Genomic DNA, 19,848 nt, shown 5'->3' on the forward strand with positions numbered 1-19,848 from the left:
TATTGCGCTGGCAACCTGAAAGGGTTGTGCTACACAGCCCCTTGAATCTGGTATTTTAGTCGCCTCTTACAGGCATACCTACCGCGGGTATATTCTGACCCCTAAACCGCTGGAGGGAGGTATTAGCAGTCGACCCCTGTTGTAACCTTTTAACGATTTTTCGAGCTCGATTTTCCAATAATTTTTTGTTTACTTAAATTCTTTGCAAAGATTAATGGCACAAAATATTAAATTTGTCCCCACTGTGCTACGCCCCGCCCCGTGTGTGTATTTAGAATCTATTTTCTCAGTTTTACTAACGTTCACTTGTTATGTTGCACTTTTTTTCTGTAACCTATTTGTTTTTGTTTTAATATTCTAACAGGTAAAGTTACACCATTTTCACGATTCGCCACAATTATCAGCTCACATTTCGATTTTTTTTTTTTGTTTTTTTTTTTAATTTCTTCTGATGCACTTGTTGCACTGCACATTCACGTCAGAGCTATGTGTTCGAATTTCAACGTAATTTTTACAATAACAGAAACTTGCACGCAAATCGAGAACAATAGCACAACAACAATACGAAAAGTGTATGCAGCCAAGTAGTAAGACGCTCGATTTTATAAAGTGTGCTTTTGCTGTCAATTACACCAATTCTTTTAAAAGCGCAAAGAAAATTGAAAGGCACATCGAGTTTATCGATGCGAAGTTATATTACAGGATATCCGCTTAAAGTCAAATAACAATAACTTTTACTGCTATCTCCAATTGATTTCACTCGAACGCGAATTTATATAACCGACTTCGCACAAAGTTCCAAACAAACTGAAAGTGCTGCACAATTCAAGAAATAACCAAACCATGAAAATCATCAGACAAGCATTTAAAGCATAGGACGGCAACGTTGGCAGCGACAGTGACAACGCTGTCGACTAGGAGCCAGATTTAAACAATTTTTGTTAACTTTTAACTTTTCCATACTTACTTTGCAAGCCACAGCCAGTTTCTGTGCAGCGCATGGGGAGCACAAGCAGTTTATGGCTAATTGTCAGTATGTTTGTATGTACTTATGAATGCACAACGATCGCGCTTTCGACCCGAGTCGCACTCACACTCGAAGCGTTTATTTTAGCTGTCGGTAAGCTGTTGTTAACAACAATTGCACTGATGTTGACGGCGAAATTGACGACGGCAGCAATGTTTGAGGGAGTGCACGAGCTGCACGAACTGCATAAATTTCTTAATGTTAGCGCTTGAGTTCGAATGGAACTTGCATGAGCATTTTGGTACGCACAATGGTTATATGAATTCAAAAATATTGTAACGAATTTAGGGAAATTACGCTTATTTGAAACCTTCTGTTAACGTTCGAATCGCTAAACTGTTGAATAAATCACTCCATTATTCTGTATTGTAAAATGGTCTTTATTTAGATTACTTTGGGATTAGTACTTCACAATTATACTTCACAACCAATAGCGTGTTTAACCCTTTCGACCCTCCAGGGATACTATTGTCCCACGAAAAGTTTGTAAGTTCCTAAATCTCGTATAAGTTACTTAAAGTGGCGCAAATAAGTCCCAAATATTAGTTTATGTGGTTATTTACATCTTTACAAACATGCACGTTCTTAGGCATTTTTTTTTGTTTTTTCTCATTAATTTGTTGACAGTGCGCAAAGAAACTAGTGCTAATTGCGTTCTTGTCCTTAAAATAATTGTTCAAATGCTTTAATTCCTTACTGTTTTTAAATCGGAACCTAAATTTGATTATGGTAAGTTACAAAATATATATTTAATTGTTTATTTCCAAAGATTTTTGATATTTATTTACTTTGGGACGCTTATGTCCCTGCAGTATTTTTTGATGGGACATTAATGTCCCAGTAGATATTTTTCGACCCTATATATGTTTAATGTTAATTTCTTTTAGGAACTGTAAATGGCCACAAAACTAAGTGAAAATGAAATCGCAGATATCCTGGAAGACCAGCAGAACGAGAGTCTGCCAGGTACTGATTTTAGTAGTGGAAGCGATAGCCTTTACGATCCCTCGGAAAGTAACAGTGACACTGAAGTTGACTGAAGTGGCTCAGAAAAAGGCTGCTCGGATAAGGATGCTACCCTGAACGATCAGTAAGTGACAGCAGATGTCTCTAGTCCAGAAGTTATTATTTGGGGCTCTCCTAGTGACTCTTTCCTACAAAGAAAATTGCAAAACCGTAGAGAACATTTTATGCCTTGCAACACCATATGATATATTGAGTAAAATCTTTCCAAAAAGTTTGTCACAATATATTGCACAGTGCACAAACGAGAGGATAGCTATAATGCTTAGATGAAAGGCTAAACGGCAAAGAATAGCTTGTACATATGCTGCTGAAGTTGATATAGTGATTGGATGCATTTCTGTAATGGCATTTATACTGATCATAGGTCAACCAAATGGTGGAAGAAAGTCTTTTATCGCGTTCTAATGATGTGTGCTGTAAATGCGTGGATTATTCACTCGAAGGTGCATCAAAAAAACTAGCTTTTCTGGACTTTATAGTACAACTTGCTGAGTCCTTTGTTGCAAAAGGAGAGACCACCAACTACAAAAGATCTCGTCGGCAGGGAAGGCGATCAAGCAGCTTGAGGAATATGAAAAACGTTGGCGATCATTTGCCGATCCAAGAAAATACGGGGCGTCTATGTGCCACATATGTCCACAGGAAAATTTAGAAAAGAACGTAAATTATTTGCAAAGCTTGTAATTTGGCTTTTTGTAAAAACTGTTTTGTTTCTGCTCATTTATAAATTATTTTGTGCTCTTTGCATATAATTTTAAAATACTATGTATGAACTTACGTACAAAATGAAATATTTTACTTTTTTATACTGAATTCAATAAAAAGCTGCATAAATAATTATTTTATTGTCTAAAAAAAATTTTATGCATACATGCGTAATAAATACGTATGGGATATATATGTCCCATTATAAAACATTATTGGGACCCATCAGTCCCACCCTTAAATATCATTGTAGACAAAAAATACCGCTATCATCATGCTGCCACATATTTACTGACCTATCTCAACTTTAAATATTCAAAAATTGTGTTTCCATATACATTCTGCAAAAGTCGGATCGAAAGGGTTAAATCAAAACTGACACTGACTACTCAGCTTGCGCTGCTTTTATATTCTCCGTTGCTTCATTCGTATATTTCTACTAAAGTCTAGACGTTTCGCCTTCTAGAATTGCTATATCTCCTGCTTGGTAATTGAGCTACATAAATGCGTGTGCATGTGTGAGTAACAACTTCGGCTGATGACTACATCTGTGTGTTAGTTATCTCTTCGTTGCCTTTTATATATGTGTGTAAATGATGATTGATGTGTTCATGTATATACGAGTGGCTGCTTCGTGTTTTTTATTGTTACGTGATTATTTATTTAGTATCAGCTTACTTACTTAATTGGCGCTTAACCGTCTAAACGGTTATGGCCGATCAATATGGCGCGCCAGGCGCTCTTTCGCTCCGCCAACCGGCGCCAATTGGTCACACCAAGAGAGTTTAAATCGTTTTCTACCTGGTCCTTGCCACGGAGTGGGGGCCGCCCTCTGCCTCTGCTTCCATAGGCGGGTTCCGATAGAAACACTTTCTTGGCCGGCCCATCATCTTTCATTCGCATAACATGGCCTGGCCAGCGCAGCCGCTGCGTTTTAATTCGTTGGACTATGTGGATGTCTGCGTAAAGCTCGTACAGCTCATCATTAAATCTTCTTCGGTACTCGCCATCGCCAAAGCGTAGAGGTCCGTAAATTTTTCGAAGTACTTTTCTCTCGAACACTCCCAAAACCGCTTCATCTGCTGTTGTCATGGTCCATGCTTCTGCCCCATATAGCAGGACGGTACAATAAGTGACTTGTAGAGTATAATTTCCGTTCGCCGAGAGGGGACTTTACTTTTCAATTGCCTACCTAATCCAAAGTAGCATTATTATATTGCGTGATAGGGGGTCTGAAACCTCGTTTAGTTTCGAACGGCTCGGAGAGGTCCTTCCCAATTCTAACTGAGCTGATGGTGTTGCTCAGCGTCATTTTGCACAGCCGTATAAGTTTTGCGGGGAAACCAAATTCAGACACAGCGGCATATAGGCAGCCCCTTTTCATGCTGTCTCGGCTTTAAAATCGACGAAGAGGTGATTTGTGTCGATTCTCTTTTCACGGTTTTTTTCCAAGATTTGGCGCATTGTGAAAATCTGGTCGATGGTAGATTTACCAGGTCTGAAGCCGCACTGATAAGGTTCAATCAGCCGGTTCAAGGTGGGCTTCAATCTTTCGCACAATACACTTGAAAGGACCTTATATGCGATATTAGGAAGGCTGATTCCACGATAGTTGGTGCATTTTGAAGTATCCCCCTTCTTGTGGACTGGGCAAAAACACTTAGATTCCAATCGTCGGGCATGCACTTGTCCGCCCATATTTTGCGAAGCTGCTGCATTCGCCTTACCAACTCCTCGCCGCCGTACTTGAATAGCTCCACAGGCAATCCATCAGCGCCCATGGCCTTGTTGTTTTTCAATCTGATTATCTATTCTAACTTTGTCATAATCGGACGGGGAACATATATACCATAATCATCGATTGCCGGATCGGGTTCGTCATCTCTGCGCGGTGAATCGCTGCCTCCATTTAGAAGAGCAGAGAAGTGTTCCGTCCATAATCTAAGCACTCTCGGGACATCAGTTACAAGGTCGCCGTTTTCGTTCCTACAGGAGTTTGCCCCGGTCTTAAAGCCTTCCGTCTGTCGCCGTATTTTTTGGTAAAATTTTCGGGCGTTACTCCTGGTGGCTAGCAGCTCAAGCTCCTCGCACTAACGCCTTTCTGTTTCTGCTTTTTTTCCTGAAAAGGCGTCTCGCTTCCCTTTTCAACTCACGATAGCGTTCACACACTCCTCTTGTTGCGCTCGCTTTTAACGTAGCCCTGTTGGCAGCGTATTTTCTTTCGTTTGCAACGCGGCATTCTTCATCGTACCAGTTATTTTTTCGTGACCGCCGGTAACCAATTTTTTCCTCGGCGGCAGTACGAAGAGCTCTGGAGATATGCTCCCACTTCTCCTGTATTCCTTCGGGCTGAGTTGTGTTCTCAGAGAGCAAGTATGAGAGTCGAGTTGCTAAATCATGGCAGTCTGTTGTGATTGAAGCTTTTCGACGTCTAGCTTTCTTTGTGTTTTTTGTTTCTTGGTTTTAGCTGCGCTGAGGCGGGTGCGTATTTTGACTGCAACGAGATAATGGTCCGAGTCAATGTTAGGTCCTCGGATAGTGTGCACATATAAAACACTGGAGGCATGCCGTTAGTCTATCACAACGTGATCGATCTGATTGCGAGTATTTTGATCAGGAGACAGCCATGTAGCTTGACGTATATTTTTATGAATGAACCACGTGCTGGATATGACCATGTTTCGAGAACCGGCAAAGTCAATCAGCCTCAGTCCGTTAGGAGAAGTTCATTGTGTAGGCTGAACTTTCCGACTGTAGGGCCAAAAACACCTTCTTTGCCCACGCTGGCGTTAAAGTCGCCAAGCACGACTTTTATATCATTACGGGGGCAGCGCTCGTATGTGCGTTCTAATTGTTCATAAAAAGTATTTTTCACCTCATCGTCTTTCTCCTCTGTCGGCGCATGGGCGCAGATGAATGATATATTAAGCAATTTTGCTTTTCTTCGGATAGCGGTGAGACGCTCGTCCACAGGCGTGAACGTCAGAACTTGGCGACAAAGTCTCTCTCCCACCACTAATCCGACGCCGAAACTACGCTTATTCGTATGACCACTCCAATAGATGTCACATTTTTTGATCTTCTTTCTTCCTTGCTTCGTCCAAAGCATTTCTTGGATGGCGGTGATATCAGATTTTGCTTTGACGAGGACATCAACCAGCCGGGCATCTGCACCAATCCCATTCAGGGAGCGGACGTTCAATAGAGAGTGTATTTATCCGAGGCTTGTTGGTACATTTCATTGGAGTATGGTTTTACGTGGCGGGTCCCAAGCCCAGCGCACAACGCGCTCAGCGGGGCCGAAAATATAACTTGCACGTTTATATAGCGAGCCGCTTGCTCCAAGACAGACGCCCGCTTGCAGCCGTACCTAGAGGTGTACAGATGCTGCCGATGAGATCTCCCCGGCTAGCCCTTAACGGGATTATATCAGAGTGGCCTAGCCAGGTTGTCGCCTTCCCACACTAGCGCACATCCGTTTAGCGGCTACCCAGAGGATACTTGGTCGCAAGCGACCGGCAGTAGTGAGATGCTTGAACCGCATGCAAAAGAATGATGGTCAGAAGCTTTCCCCACTTTCGTGGACTTCTACACACGGCTCCACCCTTAGTATCAGCTTAGTGATGCTTATATTCGTCACAATATATACATATATATATATTTACTTAAATTTGGAACGTTTCCCTTTTGCTGCTCAATTAACTCTCAGTCGTCTAGACGGATATAATAATACAAACAAAGCGCTCCACTCATTTCTTGGAATTGGCTGGTCAATGAAGACCTCACATAAGTTGAATTTGGCCATATTCTCGTTTGACAGCCAAATGGAAACACCATATCTTTAGTTATAAAAAAAGTGTGCTCTCTTGTCATATATAAAAAAGTTTCCAGGTTACTGCTTCTAATAATAACTCCCATTACATATTGTTTTCCGTCACGAACCGTGGTATTGTACGCTCCGTATTCAGAAGATAGGTATTAGAAGCGGCTCGTGGGACTCTTCACTATTACGTAACAAATCCTTGTTCTCTTTATCAGCCCCTGTACTTTTTCAGTTTTGATTGAACTTTCCTCGACCTAGCTGTTTCGCTCGAGGACTCGATATCTGAACATAAATTTTATCATGATACTCTATTAAGCTTGTTTCGTTCACGTTTATAGATCCTCAACAGATACCTATATGTGCTCCCCATATCTAGCGTAGAAATCTTTCTAACCCGTCCTCTAAGAAAACTCAGCTCATATCTCCGCCGTGGTGGTTTTGTATAGCACCTAAGATATCCTGAAGTTGCACAGCAAACAGCCTCGAGTCAGCTCAGCAAACGTTGGGCGGACACCACGTCTTGCAGGGTAGCAAGATCTTTATGGCCGAAAGTGGATGGCAGGAGGTCTGCTGAAATAATTGGGTTCACTAAGGCTCACCTATCAATGGTCATTGGGGTTTTGACAGGGCACTGTCCCATGGGTATCCATGCGGTACATCTCAATATAATGGAAACTCCATCCTGCTGCAGCTATATGGAGGATGATGAGGTGGAATCGCCAAATCGCTTTATACTTGATTGCCCAGCTTTTGCCAGAACTAGGCGAAAGTACTTCGGTCGCGACTCACTTGGATCTCCCGAGGGATTATCCAACGATTCTCTAAGTAGCTAGATCTACGTCACCGTTATTTTTGGTGTATGTGGTATCACAACGGGCCTTCGTGTTGTCCAAATGAGCTTTCCTTATCAGGGCAGCTACCACCTAACCTAACCTAACCTGACATGGCTGACTGCGTCCAAGTCTTCCATAAGATAAGGCCTCTAGGACCGAACTGCCGTGCGAATGAGCTGAACTTCGCAGAAAATTTGGACAATTACATGGTCTTTGTACGAAATTTGTCTGCTTTTTATATCCGGAAGATTTGGTACAAAAGTTTCCGGCAGCTTAAAGACAGCCCAATAGAGTGGAATGAAGAACAGCAGGAAAACCAGAGTTGCATTGCATCAATATACATACCTTCAAGCTTTGTATCAATATATTAAAGATAAATGTAGAAAAAATAACTAATGACTTGAATATAAGAAAGCATTTTCTGTTAATTACTGCAAATAACGTGTCCTAAATGCTTTAGATAACAAAATGATCACAGTTTAGGTTAGGTTAGGTTAGGGTGGCACACTTTGGCCAGTAGTACTAGGCCCGTTGTGATACCACGAAAAACACCGTTACCTTTCCTCTTCGAACCATTTTGAGGATCTGATGAAAGCTACCAGGTCCTTGACGTCATGCTCCACAACCTGACTCATATTATCAAGAAATGGAGCTCCCAGAAAGCGCTGCCGTGCTCCGCTTAGTGCTGGGCAGTTGCAAATGAGGTGAACCACCGTTTCCTCCTCCTCATCCTCTTTACAACTCCTACAGAAACGACGATAAGGCGCTCCTAGCCTTTCTGCATGCCTACCTATGAGGCAATGACCCGTTAGTGCCCCCACAAGTGTGGAAATTGTATCCCTTCTTAGGTTGTACACGTGACAGGACCTTTTAGGATCCCATTTAGGCCAGGTTTCTTTCGATGTTCGACACCCCGGTGTTTGTAGCCATCTTTCGTCGGCTTGACGGTAGATGTGCTCTTTTAGCATTAGCTTGCATGTGGACAGGGGCATACCTAAGCGTTCTTGTCCAGGAAGAACCTGCTTGGTTGTACCCTGCCTAGCGAGTTCATCTGCAATGCAGTTTCCCTCGATATCCCTATATCCAGGGACCCATGTGAGGTGTACACGGTTCTGTTGAGCCATCTCTTGAAGAGATCGGCGACAGTTTAGTGCTAGTTCTGAATTGAGCGAGTGGGAGCCCAAAGATTTTATGGCAGCTTGGCTTTCGCTGAAGATAAAAATTTCTTTGCCGACATTGTATGTCCCTATCCTAGCTGCGGCTTCCATTATGGCTGCAACTTCTGCCTGGAATACACTGCAGTGGTCGGGTAGTCTGAATGAGAGCTGGAGGTCAAGGTCCCTTGAGTATACTCCACCTCCAACTCTACCGTTTAGCTTGGAGCCGTGCGTGTATATGGAAATGCTGTTGCTCATAGCAAGGCACTTATCCGACTCCGTCCAGTCATCCCTGCTGGGTATGTTTATCTTAAAGTTGGTTTCCGCAACTGTTGTGGTCGCACAGCGATCCGTGCTAAAAGGGAGAAAACTGTATTTGTTTAGTATACTTGAGTGTCCTGTGGTCTTGTTGTTCCAACACGACAACTCCCTTAGACGCAGGGCTGACGTTGCCGCTGCTCGATGAGCCAGATCCAATGGAAGGATGTCAAGAATGACCTGAAGAGCTTCACTAGGCGTTGTTCTTAGAGCCCCGCTTATGCTTATCATGCTGGATCTGTGGACTTTACCCAACAAGTTTAGGTTTGACGCATTGCTCAAGGCTGGCCACCATACGACTACTCCATGCAGCAGTATGGGTCTGATAATCGCGGTATAAATCCATCTGCATATGTTGGGGGTGAGTCCCCATTTCTTGCCAATGGCTCTTTTACACGTATATAATGCAATGTACGCTTTCTCTTGTCGCTGGATAACGTTGTCCTTCCAGATCACAGTTTATGTCTGTTTAAAATTTGAATTTTCCTTTAGAATTTCGTAATATGTATGTACGTTAGTAATATTTGTGTGTGTGTGTGTGAACATTTTGAGCAATGGTTTACAATGGTTTCCGGATTTTTAAAAATTTAAAAAAAAAAATTTTTTTTCTTCGGACTAAAAACTAAGAATGACATTTATTCATTATGAAGAAGAAGAACAATAGCAGTATTTAGATCATGGCGGAACCATACAAGGTGGTAGCACGGCACAGCTGATATTAAACTTTTTTTTTTTGATTTGATACATGAACCAGTATCGGCGCAGTACGATTTTGACATTTGTCAATGGAATTTACAAAAACAAAGTACATGGAACTTTTATTTATGTTTGTAGGTATGTCACTATGCTGCCACCTTGTATCGTTCCGCCATGATTTAGATCTTCTTTAAAAAATTTCACCCATCGGCTTCAAAGTTATCTCATGCACCTGTAAACGACATTAAAATATTTTTCAATTTTATTTTATTTTTTTTTTTTCATTCACCCACCTGTACATGCGGTGGAGTTCGAAGTGCATACAAAACTGCATCGGCTATATTTTCTGGCTGTAAACGTGCCATATCTTTTACATAGAATTGAATTTCCTGGGGAAATATATTTGTATTTACGGCCCCTGGGCAAATACCCTTTCGTATGAAAAAAGAGAAATAAACGGAATTGTGAATAAGTGTGTGTATGTGTGAGTGAGCTGAAGGTGTATTCAACCGAAATACGATCGACGACCTAAGTTTCTGTCGAACTCTCTTTAGAGTCGTGTTTGCATTACTTTTAAGTCTTCTGTAATAAATTTATTCCCAGTTTATAGTTGGCAAAATAACTTTTCTTTTTTTCATTTTTCTTTCTTTTACCTATGCCTCGTTCTCTCCCCCCCTTCCATTCACCGCACTCTCCTTTTTGAGTCTTTTCAGACTCCTTCATTCTATTCTTTTTGATGCCATTTGCCTTTTGTCTTCTTTTTGCTCTCCATCCTCTTTGCTTCCATTTTGCTCTCCGTAAACCACTCTCTTTCCACGGCGGGAATGCCTTCTTCTTGTTTTCCCAATCTTTCAGCCCTTTGTCTATCACTTTTTCTTTTCACTCCTCCCACTTTATTGACCTTGTTTTTCTTCCTGCTCTCCATCTTCGCCTCAACTGTCTCTCTTTATAGCTTCCGATTATCCCTATCTCTAACCATTTCCCTAACTGTTCCTATTTCCCTATATTTCTTTTTCTCTGACTTTTTCTTTTCAACCTGGAATTTCGTTGCTGTGTGAGTTTCCTTTCCATTTTTCCTCTTCTTTCCCACTTCATCTTCATCCTCACCTCTGGTATATCTTCAGTATTTCCCCCTACCTTGCCATCCCTGTTAAGGTGAAGAGAGTCTCGACCCACGGATCGGTCTGCGGGAGTCCAGTTGGTACAATCCAGTCTCGCATCGGCATCGTCTATATATCATGCAAATATAGCCAGCATTAACCCAAGCTCTTATACTTTTTTTTTTTAGATGAAGACCCCGCTGAATGAGCTTCTTCCGGCTACTCCTTGAGAAGTGACCTCCACAAAAGGTAAAAACTAAGCCTCCCGCGCCCACACATCATCACCAACACTCCCATCCTGCCTCCTTAGCCCGACGTCCCACTACCGCTCTTGGTTGCCGCTCTACTACTACCGTCCGATTTCATACCGTCGCTCAGTCGCTGCAATACTCTTGGGTGCTGCTCCGACCCTTGGCCGCCGGTTATCATACCGTCATCCAACTATTCCAGTTCAGGTGGTCCCCCCTGCTGGTTCGATTCCGCTTCTCTCGCCATAATCTTACTATGACCGTTGGCCGCCACAGTCGTTCGGCCTCTCCCGCGATCGTCTGCTCAATTGTTGCCCACTACTAATGATGTGATCGTATGGGCAAGACACCACCTGCCCTATACTAAGAATCTTATTCAATTAGCTCTCTCGCTCCCCGCTTTCTTGGTACCCACAGAGTGTGTGTATTCCAGTCGTTTCTTATATGGGCCAACAGGCGCTAATTGGTAGCGCCCCAACCTTTTTGGTGGGGCATCATCTTTCATTCGCATAACATGGTCTAGCCAACGCAACCACTGTGTTTTAATTCGCTTGACTATGTTGATGTCCGCCTAAAGCTCCTACAGCTTAACACATAAATACGGTCTCTTTATTCAGTGGGCGTTTTTGAAACCTCTACTTGACCAGGGATTAACTGAGTGCTAAATCAGACTGCGACAAAGCCCAAATCATACCTGTGCCTAGCGTTGTAGCTTTTAGCCCCTAATTTAACTTCACCAAAAGCTTGTGAAAACTCCAAATGTGCATATAAAGGCAACAAGAACAAGTAAGGAAGGCTAAGTTCGGGTGTAACCGAACATTACATACTCAGCTGAGAGCTTAGCTGCGTTGGTTTCGTAGGGTTTTTAATTCCATATCACATACGTTTGGGAAATATCGACCAAATTGTAGATCAAGGGTGACGTATTTTGTCAAATAAGGGAAAATCACCATGTAGGAAAATGAACCTACGGTAACCCTGGAATGTGTTTGTATGACATGGGTATCAAATGAAAGGTGTGAGAGTTTTTTTAAAAGGGAGTGGACCTTAATTCTATAGGTGGCTGCCTTTTCGAGATATCGCCATAAAGGTGGACCAGGGGTTGGTTGGTTAGTTGCTGTGCTGCCCGGCTATGGAGTCAGGCCCAAGTAGCGCTCTAGGCGACATTTTGATGCACTTTCTCCTGGAACCAATTATATGTTGGCTGATGTGCCCTGCGTAATGCTTTACTCAAACCACTTGGTTAAAACTACAAACCTACTGATGTCCTTGATGCGGCAGTTTGACACCGCCCTTAAGTCGAGGGCTGGGCACTCGCAGAGGAATTGAGTAACCGATTCCTCGATACCCTCCTGTCTACAGCTCCTACACCACTCATTGTAGGGGATACCCATTCTACTCGCGTGCGGGCCAAACGGCCAGTGCCCTGTAATAGTGGCCGTGATTCTGTATATTTCCTGCCTAGACCTATTTAGTAGATCATCGGTTCTTTTCTGGTTGTTCTCTGGCCAAATTAGTTTGGTGATTCTACAGGTGTCCGTAGAGTACCAATCACGGATTGCTTTTTTCCTAAGATAGGTGAGAATGTATCTTTTAATTGATGTGAGTGGTCGATGCACCGCGACTGCTTCCGTGATGTCCAACGATGCTCCCGCCTTTGCTATTTCATCCGCTTTTTCGTTGCCGTCAATGGTTCTGTGGTCGGGTACCCAGCTGAGTGTGATAGCCGCCTGGTTAGCTGCTTCACGTAGCACCCTCCTACAGTTATCGACGGCTTTTGAGGATATGTACGGTGATTCTAGCGCTTTTAGCGCCGCTTGACTGTCGGAGTATATGACTACCTCACCATCTATCCGGTTCTGCAGCAGGAAGATGCTGGCCCTCTCTATTCCTTGCAGCTCTGCTTGGAAGATGCTAGCTGTGTTTGGAAGGCGGATGGGGATTGCGACATTTAGTTGGTTGGAGAAGACACCTGCGCCGACGCCGCAGTCCATTTTGGATCCGTCAGTGTAGTGAGGTAACCCCCTCCCAGCCAACTTTGTCGGCCGACCAATCCGTTATAGAGGGTATCTGCACCTTGTAATTTCTGTCGAAGATCAGTGTTTTTGAGAGGTAATCTATTGTCGAATCCACATTGGCGAGCTTTGTTAGGATGTCACTGTGTCCATATCGTTTTTCTGTCCAGCATCTAGACTCCCTTAGCCTGATGGCTGCGCTGATCGCTGTATATCTGATGTGGAGGGCCAGTGGCAGCAGGTTAAGTATAAAATTTAGTGCGTCCGTCGGGCACGATCTAAGTCCACCTGTTACCCCTGCGCATGCTGCCCTTTGTATTTTGTCTAGCTTTTTAGTGTTGATTGCTTGTTCAGGGCAGGCCACCATGCTATGGCTCCGTACGTCAGGATGGGCCTTATGACCGCCGTATAGAGCCACATCATGAGTTTTGGCTTTAGTCCCCAATTTCTGCTGACTATTCTCTTGCACGAGTGGTATGCGATATACGCCTTCTCTATTATTTTTTCGATATTGGGTTTCCAAATTAACTTGTTGTCTATTACGACGCCTAGGTACTTAACTCTAGTTGAGAGCGGGAGTTCCGTACAATCTAGTGAGGGCACTCGAAATGTTGGTATTTTCGTTCTGTTACTGAACAGTATCAGTTCCGTTTTGCTAGGGTTGATGATGAGGCCGCACGATACCGCCCAAGTGTGTAGCCTGCTTAGCGGACCCTGAAGGATGTCGCTTAGCGTGCAGGGAAAAGCCCCCGAGACTGCAATGCCCACGTCGTCTGCGTATGCTACTGCCTTAATACCATTCTTGTCGAGTTCGAGTAGTATCTCGTTCAGTGCAATGACCCAGAGTAGTGGCAAGAGGACCCCGCCCTGGGGTGTACCTCTACCCACTTTCCGGATCATTGTCACTGAGCCCATATTCGCTTGTATGGTTCTGTTTTCCAGCATTGATTAAGCCCACCCACAAATGAGGTTGTCAACTCTGGCCCTTTGCAGGGCTTTCACAATTGTGCCGGTTTCGATGTTGTTGAAGGCGCCTTCTATATCTAGGAAAGCTGCTAGTGTGAATTGTTTGTAGTGTAGTGATCTTTCCACAAAACCCGTTAGCTCATGGAGGGCGGTCTCCGTAGATCTTCCCTTCATGTAAGCATGCTGTGCCTTCGACAGGTTTGGTCCTGTCATTATTGATCTAATATATATATCCAGAAGCCTCTCAAGGACCTTGAGCATGAAGGATGTGAGGCTTAGTGGCCTGTAGTCTTTGGCATTTTCGTGTGTGCGTCTGCCCGCTTTTGTTTTTCTCCAGCTTTGTGGGATATAGGCCAGGGCTCTGTATACCACCGGGACAAGGGGTGACTCAATAATAATGTGTTTGTGCGATACGGGTATCAAATTAAAGGTATTAATGAGGGTTTTAATAGGGAGTGGACCTTAGTTGTATATGTGAAGGCGTTTTCGAGATATCGACTACAAATACGGACCAGGGTGACCCAGACATCATCTGTCGAGTACCGCTTATTTATTTATATATGTAGTACCACGAACATTATTCCTGCCATGTTTCCAAAGGCTTTTAATTTCACCCTGCCGAAATTTTTCATTTTCTTCTACTTAATATGGTAGGTGTCACACCCATTTTACAAAGTTTTTTCTAAAGTTATATTTTGCGTCAAAAAAACCAATCCAATCATCCCTTTTTTCGTATTTGGTATAGAATTATGGCATTTTTTTCATTTGTCGTAATTTTCGATATCGAAAAAGTGGGCGTGGTCATAGTCGGATTTCGGCCATTTTTCATACCAAGATAAAGTGAGTTCAGATAAGTACGAGAACTAAGTTTAGTAAAGATATATCGATATTTGTTCAAGTTATCGTGTTAACGGCCGAGCGGAAGGGCAGACGGTAGACTATGTATAAAAACTGGGCGTGGCTTCAACCGATTTCGCGCATTTTCACAGAAAACAGTTATTGTCATAGAAGCTATGCCCTTAAATTTCACAAGGATTGGTAAATTTTTGTTCGACTAATGGCATTAAAAGTATTCTAGACAAATTAAATGTAAAAGGGCCGAGCCACGCCCATTTTGAAATTTTCTTTTATTTTTGTATTTTGTTGCATTACTGGAGTTAAATGTTGACATACATAATTTACTTATCTAATATATAAAATTCTTCTGTCACCGTGTTAGAGGCTTAACTCCCCCGAAACGGCTGAACCGATTCTCATGAAATTTTGTGAGCATATTGGCTAGGTCTGAGAATCGGCCAACGTCTACCTTTTTTTCGCTACGTGCCCGGGTACGCCTAGAATGTGTTTATACAATATGGATATCAAATGAAAGCTGTTGATGAGTGCAATAGTACAGGATAATTTTCATACCACCGGGAGGCTAGAGTCTCGAGATATAGCCCAAACCGTGGACCCGGGTACCCCTAGAATGTGTTTATACAATATGGATATCAAATGAAAGCTGTTGATGAGTGCTATAGTAAAGGATAATTTTCATTCAACTGGGAGGCTAGGGTCTGGAGATATAGCCCAAAACGTGGACCCGGGTACCCCCAGAATGTGTTTATACAATATGGATATCAAATGAAAGCTGTTGATGAGTGCTATAGTAAAGGATAATTTTCATACAACTGGGAGGCTAGGGTCTGGAGATATAGCCCAAAACGTGGACCCGGGTACCCCTAGAATGTGTTTATACAATATGGATATCAAATGAAAGCTGTTGATGAGTGCTATAGTACAGGATAATTTTCATACCCCTTGGTGACTAGGGTCTCGATATATAGGCCAAAACGTGGACCCGGGTACCCCTAGAATGTGTTTATACAATATGGATATCAAATGAGAGGTGTTGATGAGTGCTACAGTACAGGATAATTTTCATACAACTGGGAGGCTAGGGTCTCGAAATATAGCCCAAAACGTGGACCCGGTACCCCTAGAATGTGTTTATACAATATGGATATCAAATGAAAGCTGTTGATGAGTGCTATAGTACAGGATAATTTTCATACAACTGGGAGGCTAGGGTCTCGAGATATAGCCCAAAACGTGGACCCGGGTACCCCTAGAATGTGTTTATACAATATGGATATCAAATGAAAGCTGCTGATGAGTGCTATCGTACAGGATAATTTTCATATCCCTTGGTGAATAGGGTCTCGAGATATAGGCCAAACGTGGACCCGGGTACCCCTAGAATGTGTTTATACAATATGGATATCAAATGAGAGCTGTTGATGAGTGCTACAGTACAGGATAATTTTCATACAACTGGGAGGCTAGGGTCTCGAGATATATCTCAAAACGTAGACCCGGGTACCCCTAGAATATGTTTATACAATATGGATATCAAATGAGAGCTTTTGATGAGTGCTATAGTACAGGATAATTTTCATACAACTGGGAGGCTAGGGTCTCGAGATATAGCCCAAAACGTGGACCCGGGTACCCCTAGAATGTGTTTATACAATATGGATATCAAATGAAAGCTGTTGATGAGTGCTATAGTACAGGATAATTTTCATACAACTGGGAGGCTAGGGTCTCGAGATATAGCCCAAAACGTGGACCCGGGTACCCCTAGAATGTGTTTATACAATATGGATATCAAATGAAAACTGTTGATGAGTGCTATAGTATAGGATAATTTTCATACAACTGGGAGGCTAGGATCTCGAGATGTAGCCCAAAACGTGGACCCGGGTACCCTAGAATGTGTGTGTACAATATGGATATCAAATGAAAGCTGTTTATGAGTGATTTAGTAGAGGATCATTTTCATACCCCTGGGTGACTAGGGTCTGGATATATAGGCCAAAACGTGGACCCGGGTACCCCTAGAATGTATTTATACAATATGGATAACAAATGAAAGCTGTTTATGAGTGATTTAGTAGAGGATCATTTTCATACCCCTGGGTGACTATGGTCTGGAGATATAGGCCAAACGTGGGCCCGTGAACGCCTAGACAATGTTTTACATTGTGGGTATCAAATTCAAGCTGTTGATGAGTGCTTTAGTACAGGGTATTATTCGCACCTATTGGTGACTAGGGTCTCGATATATAGGCCAAAACGTGGATCAGGGTAACACTAGGATGTGTTTTTACATTATGGGTATCAAATTGAAGCTGTTAATGTGTGCTTTAGTACAGAGTAAGTTTTATGCCGTTGGGTGACTGGGGTCTCGAGATGTAGGCCAAAACGTGGACCCGGATACACCTAGAATGTGTTTTTACATTATGGGTATCAAATTGAAGCTGTTGATGTATGCTTTAGTACAGAGTAAGTTTTACACCGCTGGGTGACTACGGTCTCGAGATATAGGCCAAAACATGGACCCGGATACCCCTAGAATGTGTGTGTATTATGGATATCAAATGAAAGCTGTTGCTGAGAGCTCTAAAGTTCATTGTGATATGATTAGTCGCATCAACCTGGCAAAACTGATAAATATGCATGCGAAGCCGAAATAAAGACAAGAATTAATAATACCCACATACCTATTTACATACGTCCTATTCGATTTGCCTGAAATTTCGTATATAAATTTGCCTATGTTAGTGCTTTTTTCCGGGAAGTATACCAGAGACGGACTGGGACTGGGATTAGGACTAGGACTGGGACAGAGACTCGGAATGGGACTGGAACAAAATACATACCACCCTCTGGGACTGGCAATAAGAGATGAAGAAGGAGAAAAACTTGATAGAAGAGATAAGAGAGAAGAAGACTGAGAAAAAGATAGAATGAGACGAAGATGGTGATGAAGCGAAAAAGACGGAGGGAGGAGTGAATAAAAAGATTAGGAAAAAGTGTAGAGGGGTAGGACAGAGTTAGACGGAAAAAGCTTATTAAAATGTATGCAGATAGGCCAAATTTAGGGCAGAACAACGTCTGCCGGGTCTGCTAGTATACTGTAAAGATATAAAATTTTTTTTTTTTACTTTTAAAATTTTTTTTTTTAAGTGAGCATGTTTGTCATCCGATTTTGCTAATTTTTGTTTAGCTCACATATAGTAATAGGAGTAACATTCCTGCCAAATTTCATCATGATATCTTCAACGACTGCCAAATTACAGCTTGCAAAACTTTTAAATTACCTTCTTTTAAAATAGGGCGGTGCCACGCCCATTGTCCAAAATTATACTAATTTTCTATTCTGCGTCATAAGGTGGTCAACCCACCTACCAAGTTTCATCGCTTTATCCGTCCTTGGTAATGAATTTTCGCAGTTTTTCGGTTTTTCGAAATTTTCGGTATCGAAAAAGTGGGCGTGGTTATAGTCCGATTTCGTTAATTTTAAATAGCGATCAGAGATGAGTGCCGAGGAACGTACATACCAAATTGCATCAAGATACCTCAAAATTTACTCAAGTTATCGTGTTTACGGACGGACGGACATGACTAAATGAATTTCTTTTTTCGCCCAGATCATTGATTAGTTTATGCCGTTACAGGGTACCGTTATGCGAACAAAATTAATATACTCTGTGAGCTCTGCTCAGCTGAATATAAAAACAAAACCTTTGGGGATTTTACTATGTCCATAACGACTTTTAGCAAAATGATTTATAATAATCTCACTCTATAAATGATTCCCGAAAAACTCACCGTCACGCGCACTTTGCTCTTATGCAATTGGAACTCCTGCCTATACGTTTCTGTCATAGCTGTTATGGCAAACTTTGTTGCGGGATATATATTGAAACTCGGTAGAACATCAATAAAATTCAAAACCTGTTGTCCAGCAATGCTATTGATGATCAAAATATGTCCCTCATTGCCACGTTTCAACATACCACGGAAGACCTCACGCGTACACCACAATACCGCCATTATATTTGTATCGATTACCTGTCGTATCTTCTCGGTATTTTCTGCAGCTACCAACTCTGTTTGACGAGTGATACCAGCATTATTGAGTAAGACATCAGCACCGCCCAACATACGTTCTGTCCAATTTATGACATCTACTACTTGATCCTCTTTGGAAACATCACAACGCCTTGGTATGAATTGTGGTTGCAATGCTATGGGCAAACTCTGCTTCAATTCATGTAGCTTAGCTTCACGACGTGCTAGGCCGACCACACGTAGGCCTGCTGTTATCAAAGCGCGTGCACAAGCAGCTCCAATACCACCGCTAGCGCCAGTGACCACAGCTAATTTACCTTGCCAACGTTCCATACGTCCAGTTAACGTCCTCTACGTCCAGCAAATGAATGACAATTGAATGACTTGCAAAGCTTGATGCATTTGTATGTATGTATTTATTGAGTTAAGCAGATTTAGATCGATATTTTTACTAGATTTGTATACCCAGCAGTGGAAGCATCAAGCCCTACAATTCACTTAGGCTCTTTTATTCATGGTAATTGCTGGGAGGCCATTCTTGCTGTAACTACATGGAGGGCGACGAGGACGCGTCAATTCATGTTCAGGAGGATGTCAACTATATTATTGATGGATGACGTCATCCGCCTCTAGCCAGGTGCAGAGATCTTTCCGACTAGTAGCTGACTCCAAGTAAAGCGCTACTACTATAGTAGTCCAAGGCCTAACAGAGCATTGTCAATGAGAACCCATGCGGTGCGCCTAATTATCTTGTACGATCCCAGCTGCGTTAGTTCTACACACGACAATGGTCTGGAATCACCCCATCAATTTATACTTTTGCATATACCACTATACCGAGCAAACATCCGAAATTGATGTCTTCCTTACGTTGGGGACCTTATCATACAACCATTTTAACCCCAAGCTGTAGAGTCGACAGGGTAGAATCCTCAATGGTCTCAATAGCTCATCTACTTGGGCTCGTAATGTACAGAGCTGACTTCCTTCGTCATACTATACTGGTATATCTATTCTATCTATCTATTCTATTTG

General features: G+C 42.5%; 2 protein-coding genes across 12 annotated transcripts in view; both read right to left on the reverse strand.

Moving 5' to 3' along the window:
• Positions 1 to 921, reverse strand: part of LOC137251305 (uncharacterized) — a 166,750-nt gene extending 165,829 nt beyond the window's left edge. For 3 of the 10 annotated variants that reach the window (XR_010953205.1, XM_067785646.1, XM_067785647.1), the window contains exon 1: positions 301 to 921. The gene's annotated coding sequence lies outside the window, so the exon portion shown is untranslated. The remainder of the gene's footprint in view (positions 1 to 300) is intronic. The other 7 variants (XM_067785653.1, XM_067785655.1, XM_067785652.1 and 4 more) reach the window with 3 other exon arrangements.
• Positions 922 to 1,383: 462 nt separating this feature from the next.
• Positions 1,384 to 19,178, reverse strand: LOC137251309 (farnesol dehydrogenase). 2 transcript variants are annotated; one of them, XM_067785665.1, is made up of 3 exons: positions 18,814 to 19,178; positions 9,879 to 10,016; positions 1,384 to 9,817 (listed from the first exon to the last, which is right to left on the reverse strand). In XM_067785665.1, exons 1-3 carry the CDS (start codon positions 19,144 to 19,146, stop codon positions 9,776 to 9,778), a joined length of 513 nt encoding a protein of 170 aa, XP_067641766.1. In that variant the 5' UTR covers positions 19,147 to 19,178; the 3' UTR covers positions 1,384 to 9,775. The 2 variants fall into 2 exon arrangements, with proteins under 2 accessions (XP_067641766.1, XP_067641765.1); XM_067785664.1 differs by having other exon boundaries at positions 18,571 to 19,178.
• Between the last annotated feature and the right edge of the window lie 670 nt (positions 19,179 to 19,848).

Source organism: Eurosta solidaginis, chromosome 4, assembly GCF_040869045.1.
Source record: "Eurosta solidaginis isolate ZX-2024a chromosome 4, ASM4086904v1, whole genome shotgun sequence".
NCBI classification, from domain to species: Eukaryota; Metazoa; Arthropoda; class Insecta; order Diptera; family Tephritidae; genus Eurosta; species Eurosta solidaginis.